The 8,151-nt window shown below is 51.6% G+C and overlaps 1 protein-coding gene across 1 annotated transcript; it reads right to left on the bottom strand.

Moving 5' to 3' along the window:
- Nucleotides 1–3,505: 3,505 nt before the first annotated feature.
- On the bottom strand, nucleotides 3,506–6,352 carry LOC124699707 (putative pentatricopeptide repeat-containing protein At3g15130). The gene has a single exon (XM_047231965.1). The coding sequence runs from the start codon at nucleotides 6,350–6,352 to the stop codon at nucleotides 4,247–4,249; it is 2,106 nt and encodes a 701-aa protein (XP_047087921.1). The 3' UTR covers nucleotides 3,506–4,246.
- Nucleotides 6,353–8,151: the final 1,799 nt, after the last annotated feature.

The following is an 8,151-nucleotide window of genomic DNA, read 5'->3' on the forward strand; positions in this document are numbered from 1 at the left end:
TCTGGTTCATGCCGAACAGCAGCTCGAACTCCCCAGAGAAGCTCGCCACCGACACAGCCGTGGCGCCGGCGGTAGCGGGCGACCAGGCTGCGCCGGCTGGGGCCTTGTCGTCCCTCGCCGCCCCGCGCTCCTGTTCCTCGCCGCCCCGCGTGACTCCCTCGCCGCCTCCCTGGCCCGAGCCGCTCCCATCACCCGCTCCAGCCCTCGTCGCCGTCCGCAACGTCCTCACAAGCATTATCATATCAAGCCCCTGATTTCTTGAGCCTGCCGTTGCTCAACGGATTTTCAATTTCGTTCGCATCTTTCTTTCACCTTGCAGGGCGTGGAGATGGGAACGCTGCTTCAAGCCAGCGAGGAGCCGTTGGTCGTTCCTCTCCTCATGGTCTTGTCCTTTTGGGCATTCCTGTTAGCCAATTTTATGGCTGATTCCTCCTGCACAAGGACCGCCGGCAGCAGGAACATCGGCCGCGGCTGCGCCGCTGCGGGAAGGCCAGACGACCAGTCGTGGTGATTGGATCGAGGACCGTCGGCCGCAGGCGCGGGTGCGGCCACGGGAACGCCGTGGAGTGACTCAAGGACCGCCGGCAGCGGGAACACCGGGCGCGGCCGCTGGAACGCTGGGCGACCGATCGGGTGATTTGCTCGAGGACCGCCGGCCGCTGGCGCTCCTCCTCCGCCCAAGCTCCAAGGCCGTGAGCTGCCCCGACCGTCGTGGTGCCAATATGGATTTCCCAAACTCTAAAGGAAAATGATCTGATTCCCCCGGGGATCGCGTCCTCCCAACCCCCGCACGCAGCGCAGGACGCGTGTCCTATGGGCCCCACCTTATAGCTTCCCAGTTGATCCCCTTTCTTCCCCACGAGCCACGATCTGCGAGACAGAGGAGCGCTGCCGCAACCCCCAACTCCATGGGCGACCTTGCCCGAGGCGCCGCGCTTGCACCGGACGCCGGTGCCTCTCCCCATTGTCGTCGCCCAACCACCGCACACCCCATCGCCGGTCCCCATGGATACCTTGGCCGCACGCCCTAGATCTCGCCGCCGCGCTACCATATGCTCCCGCTGCCATATACCTGTCGCCGGACGCTGGATTATACCTGCCGCCGGCCCGGCTCCAAGCTCACGCGTGCCGGCCCGGCTCATCGGACGCCGCCTCCCCCGACCTTCTCCTCCAGCAGCTTAGCAGCTGCTCTGCGCTCGTCGCCGGCCGCCTCCCGCAGCTCCCGCTCCCTCCTAAGGCTCCACGGCGTGCTGCCGTGCTTCACCTGCCCTGCGCGCGGCCGCCGCCTTCCCCGACCAAATCCTACTGCAGTCGCCGCCTCCCCCACACGCGGTCGCCGGTTCCCCTGACTCCCAGCATGTGCAGCCCTCCGGGGTCGACGTCGCCCAAGGTCCTAGACATGGCTGCTGCTGCAAGGCGAGGCGGGGCTTGCTACAAGGGCGGCCGGGCTTTGCTACAACAGCCGGCCTGCCTTGCTACCGGTGGTGGGCGGCGCTGCTGAGAGCTGCGGGAGGCACTGGTACAAGGGGAGGGATGTCCTACTAGTGGCTGTCACTAGTGCTACCAGCCCAGGGCGTCGATGCTACATGTGGTCGCCGCCGATGCTACCGGCGCCGCCTCCATCTCGCACTCCTCTGCTTCGTTAGAAGTTTTGCTGCCTTAGCTACCTGTGGAGGCCAGTTTTGCTATTTAAGGTGTCCGGCATTGCTACCGAAGGAGGGTGTATTTTTGCTACCATAGACTTACGGCGTTGCTACTAGCGGCTTCTGGCGTTGCTCTCCTAGATGAACGGAGTTGCTGCAATCTCGGACGGTGCTGTTGCCGGCTGCAGGCGGGGTCTTCGTTGATGTCTTAGAAGATTTGCAATATATGAATAAAAAAATTTGCTACAATTTATTTGCGGTTTTGCTACATCTGCGTAATATGTTTGCTACGGGGTCTCCGATGAGGTCTCCGGCGAGATTCCGGCGAGCTCAGACTTTTTCTTTTATTTCATAGACGAACCGTTTTTGCTACAATGTAGCAAAAGCGGGTTATTTTTTTGCTGCCGGGAGGTGCTTTTTTGCTACATTCAGTAAAACCAGATCTGACCATCCAAGATGGCCGATCCGACGGCTGGCGACCCGGGTGCTAGGAAATCAGATCCCCTGGGACGCCCAGCAGTTTCCAACTCTAAAGCTTTAACTTTGTTTGCACTGAATACATACCTGTCTTGCTGAAAGTGCAGTCTGCAATGGTGTCAGATTTTTGTACGGGATCTGTAGTAACAGAACCGTGCAATGCTTTTATTTTTAACGAAATACGACTGATGTTCAAAGAACTCGATAATCAAATATTACTTTTAACCAAATACTTTTAAGCAATCCTAATCAAGAACAACAGGTTTCATCCGATGCAATGGCAGTATATGGGTTGCCATCAGCAAAGACTCGGCCAATGCTGCTGTTATAACATGTATCGTGTTACACTCTCAGTTCAGCCCCCAAAACACAGTGCACTATTTGTAGCAAGGTAAAGGTAACTTGTGTACCCGACACGAAGCCCCTGCCATCACCCGACCATGCCGATCTGTTCCATGAGTGTGGCGCGGCGGCGTCTCGATGATCCCCGCCATGGCTGTGTTGGGCGTCTTGAACATCAGGCCGTCCTTCAGCATGGCTGATAAAAGGCTCACTTCTCCACTTTAAGGGCTCCTTTGATTCAAAGGATTTGCATAGAAATTATGTAGGATTTGATTTCTATGGGAAAATTTTCTATACACGTTGTTTAATTCATAGGAACATATCCTATAGGAAAAATTCCTATAGAAATCTTATAGGAGTAGTGTAATTCCTATAGGAAAGAAGCAATAGCTCACACCTCATGAAAAAATTCCTTTGCTACAATCAAACACACTTCATCTTCCTATAGGATTCAAGTAGACATGTCATTTCAATCATATGCATTTCATATTCCTATACTTTTCCTATCCTTTAAATCAAAGGAGCCCTAAGGATAGGAACACAGAATTTGCAGTATGGAAGTGTAGCTTCTTTTTTGACAGGAAGTGCATTATTTGCCACCATTTTACGTACAGGTCTGCAGATTCAAACAGTTCCTGAGATATTGGGAGATACTTAAGGCCAGTCTTAAAATATGCACATGAAACATCCCGAATGGTGCTACATATATAAGCATGGAAAGTCTTGAAACAAGTTCAGCTCAACTTAATCACCGTAGAGTAGTTTGTTTAGCTTATACATATATGAGGTGCTGGAAAAGACTACCTATTGCTTCAGGAATATTGTTCTCAGAAATCATCCATGAAAAGTGACAAGCTAAGTATGCATCTTACTACGTATATAAATGGTTCTTCACAACAGAGGAGCTTGCTGTAATCCTGCCAAAGTGCTAAACTAGGGCTAGCCTTTAGTCTACTTGCTGGAATTTGGACTAGAACATAACTAGGAAACAATTCCATAGATTAAACAAAGTGCAGAGATTAAAAGTATAATATGGATCGCACTTGCCAACAATTATATACCCAAAAGGGCCTCTCACCTAGCTAAAGTTTATACCAATTTTCAGCTCAAAAAGATTACTTGCTGAAGCTCTACTCTGATTGCACTCGGAAACTATCTCCACAAGATCAATAGGTGCATTCAAAACAAAATCAAGCAGCGGCTTATTTCTCCAAACAAGCATTCTTGTCCTCCAGTATACCTACAACAGTCCTCACAACAAACCTAGAAGAGGCAGACCTCATCATCTGCTCTGTGCCATACTCCCCATTCAGGCTCTAAATCAACATCATCCAAGAGCTCTGATTTAGAGTGCACATTCCAAACCCAATCAATAACATCCAACATGTTTGGCAGGTGCTTCTCGGTCTATTTGACGCCTTCACGTGCAGATCTCCAGGGGCAGGTGCTTCTCGGTCTATTGGATGGCTTCTGTGCAGATCTCCAGTAGCACAAGCCCGTACCTCCCATCTGGAGGTAATTGGGGGCGAGGTAACAACATAATTCCCTCTGCCAAGATTGACCGAGGGATACTAATCTTTAATGTAGAATTACTTGAGGCCAACATTGCCACGAATTTACCATCTTCATAGCCAAAGTGGAGTCAATTACCTCGAGCCCCAGAAATTCAGCATATTCTGAAACAAGAATTGCTTTGTGCCTCTGAGAATTGTACTGCAGGTATGAGGATTAAGACAGTAACAGGAGGCGATTTGATCCCAACATAGCAAGTTCAGTTAGCCAAGTCACCAGTAGTCTTTACAAGAGCAGGCACCATCCTGGAACCTGTGGAACCTGTTAGCATCTCTAACTACCAGCGTCCTCCCCACCACGCTCGACAGCCCCTTGAAGAACTCATGGCAGTCGCTGCACACCCGCAGGTTCTTGTACACCCTGATCACCTCCTCCTTGCCCTCCACCTCGCCATGATCATGCTCATGGTGGTGCAGCAGCCACAGCCCCACGGCCAGCCTCTCGCTGTGCGCCCTCAGGCTCTCGGCGCGCGACTCCTCGTCAACGTCATGCAGCTGCGTGCCATCGCCGGTGATGGCACCAGGGATGTACCCGAGCTGTTCCATCATCTTCCTCTCCACGTCGCAAAGCATGAGGCGGAGGTCTGTGATGCGTGGGTGCATGTCATCGCCGCCACCATAAAAGAAGTGTGCCTCTTTGCCGACCTCCACCCAGCTGCACCCGCCCTGCTTCTTGAGGCCCCGGCGCCGCATGGTTTCGCGCACCCGCTGGCACTCGCGCCACTCCCTGGCCTCCGCGAAAATGTTCGACAACATCACGTAGTTTGCCGGGTTGTCGCCATCCATGGCCAGGAGGGTGTCGCCCACCTCCCTGCCCACGGCGACGTTCTTGTGCACCCTACAGGCCCCGAGCAGCGTTTGCCACACACCAACGGTTGGCGCCATCGGCATTGTCGCGATGAGGTCCTTGGCCTCGCCAAGCTCTCCAGCACGGCCAAGCAGATCGACCATGCATGCGTAGTGTTCTGCTCTCAGTCTCAGCCGCCGGTCTTGACGGATTATCGAGAAGTACTGGCGGCATTCTTCAACAAGGCCAGAGTGGCTGCACGCGGACAGGAGGGCGAGGTAGGCCACCTCGTCGGGCTCAACCCATTCAGCTCTCATTTCCTCAAACATGTCGATGGCTTCACGACCATGGCCATGCTTCCCGAGGCCATTGATCATTGTGGTCCATGAGACAACATTCCTTGCTACCGTCTCCCTGAACCGCCGCTCTGCCTCGTCGCTCAGCCCGCACTTGAGGTACATATCGACCAGGGAGTTAGCCACCGACACATCCTGCCCGGTCGGGTCCTTGACCGTGTAGCAGTGCACTTGCCTCCCTTGCTCCACGAGAGCAAAATCCGCAAATACGCCAACGACACTGGACATGATATGCCCATCGGCTCGGACGCCGGAGCTCCAGAACCTCCCAAACAGCTCCAACGCTTCCTTCACCTGCCCCTCCTGCGCATGCCCAATGATCACCGTCGTCCACTGGATGGCATTCTTCTTTCCCAGTCGATCAAACATCTGCATCGCCGCAGGCAGGCACTGGCACTTGACGTACACGTCGAGGAGCGCGCCGGCGAGGATGGCGTTGGATGCTGTGGAGACCCCTCGGATCGCCATCGCCGCATGAACCTGCGCGCCCTCGCGAGCGGCGCCAAGGGTGCTGCAGGCTTTCAGCAAGCTGGCAAAGGTGAACTTGTCGGGCTGACCATCCTCCTCGTCTTGCCGCCGCTGCATCTCCCGGAAGACGAGCAGCGCGTCCCTGCCATGTCCGGCGTGCGCGTAGCCGGAGATCATGGCGTTCCAGGCCACGAGGTTCCTGGACGCCACACCATCAAACACCCGTCGCGCGTCACCGACCCTTCCGCCCTTGGAGTACAGAAGCACCAGCGAGTTGGCGATGACGCCGTGCCCCTCAAACCCCATCCTGACGCATCCTCCGTGCACGCAAACGCCGGCGCCGGTGTCACCGACCACACCGCACGCCTTCAAGGTCGCCGAGAGCGTGAACTCGTTTGGCGCGTCCTCCGAGAGGCGCCACATCGCCCTGAACAGCCTGAGGCACTCCATGGCGTCCCCATTCTGCAGGAAGCCCACCATGAGGGCCGTCCAGGACACCACGTTCCTTTCGGGCATGCGGTCGAACACCTCGCAGGCCATGTCGAGCTTACCGCACTTGGCGTACATGTCGACCAGGTTGTTGCTCAGCATGGTGTCCGAGCCGAAGCCGAGCTTGATAAGCGCGCCGTGGAGCTGCACGCCGCCGCGGATGGCCGCGCTCCTCGCGCTCGCACGGAGGAGGTCCGCGAGCATCTTCCGCCGCTCCATTGGATTCGCGGTGAGGGTGGGAGTGCCACTGCCGAGAGGGTCCGGCTGGGGCGATACGGTACCGCGGCAAGATCAGCATGGAGGCATGCGCGGCGGCGCCAGCCGGCCGCGAGCGCGTCCGGTGCGTGCCATGAGTGGCATCGGCCGGGGGGGAGAGATGCTGAGTAGTGGGGCGACGGACCACATGTCAGTGAGGAAAGGGCAGAAGAAAGAACATTAAAAGGGTGACATGTCAGTTTCACTGTAAATTTTGATTGAATTCAGGTGACTGTTATTTCGGGAGAGACTTGTATAGGATCTCTCCATTAGGTAGGATCATAGGATCAACCCAGAAAAAACATACTTTGAATAGGCGAAAAAATCTGAAAATAATAAACAGCATGCATATAGGTTGTATCTACAACTCCAAGAAATTTCAGCCTAAAATCTGATCTACACTTGGAGAAACAAAAAAGACAAATTCTATTGTGAATAGTGTCAGATCTGCTTGAGTAGTATTTTACACTATTCACACTCAGATTTATCTTTTTTGTCTCTCCAAATGTATGTCGAATTTGAAGTTGCAAATTTTTGGCGTTGCATATATAACATAGATGTGTGTTGTGATTTTTTTTCAGATTTTTTCAACATGTTTTGTCTTTGCAAAAAAATTGATCTCATAGATCCTATCTAAGACCTGATCCTACCCAAGTCTTCCCCCTGTTATTTCAAGGTTTTCTCTGCTAAAGATTGAGCCAATGAACTAGGCAGATTCTCTTCGTGTTTTTTTCTGTAAATTTTGAAGTAATGGAAGTGTGACTTTCAAGGTTCAATTTAAATTTGGCTTAAAGTCAATTTATGTGTTCATATCGAAACTTTGAACTTGACGACATATTTAATTTTTAAAGGTATAAGATAATTTTGAACTCGGTAGGTTTTCACAGTTTGCTACACAAATTGTCTGATACTATATATGCATTCTTGGGGATAAAAGATAATTTTTATAGCTGTTGTAAGAGAGTTCTTGGGGATGGCAGAAAACCCCGTTTTTTGGAAGACAGTTGGGTTGGGCACCAGCTGTCGAAGTTTCCCGCAGCACTATAATCTCTCTTATAATCATTTTATTACAGTTCATACTGTTTTTAGCAAAGGTTTTGATATGTTAAAATTTAGAAGATTTCTAAGAGAGGAAACCAAAGTCATGCGGTGTAAGCTTTTAACCGTCTGTAGTCAAGTTCAGTTAAAAGATTAACCAGATAGAGTTACATGGTTGTTGACAAAATCTGATACCTTTTCGGTCAAATCAATGTATTTCTTTGTGGTAGCAAAAAAAGGTTAATTGCGCCTATAAAACTATATGGACCCTCAAACTTCCTTTGAGGATCAAAGACCTTTGCCGGTTGGTAATTAAGAATAGAATCCTAACTAAAGAGAACCTTAAGAAGCAAGGGTGGAAGAGAAGAAAGGGTGGAAGAAAGTGGAATTGTGCGAGTTCCGTGATGATTACGAAACCCAAGAACACATGTTCTTATTGTGCCCTCTAGCGAAATATATTTGAAACGTGGTTAGTGTTTCTTTGGGGATTAGCAAGATACATGAATGCTTTGTTGATCTGTATAGAGATTGATTCAATACGCACGGGTCGAGATAGGAAGGTTGTAATTGTAGATTCTGTTTCAGTTGTATGGCCTATTTGAAAAACAAGAAACATATCTTGTTTTCAAAAAATTCGCTATGGAGACCCACAAGCGTTATTACTCGTGTTTATCATTTCATTAACACTTGGGCGAAATTGCAGAAAGATGGCATGCGAAAGTTAC

The sequence above is a fragment of the Lolium rigidum genome, chromosome 3 (assembly GCF_022539505.1).
Source record: "Lolium rigidum isolate FL_2022 chromosome 3, APGP_CSIRO_Lrig_0.1, whole genome shotgun sequence".
NCBI lineage: Eukaryota > Viridiplantae > Streptophyta > Magnoliopsida > Poales > Poaceae > Lolium > Lolium rigidum.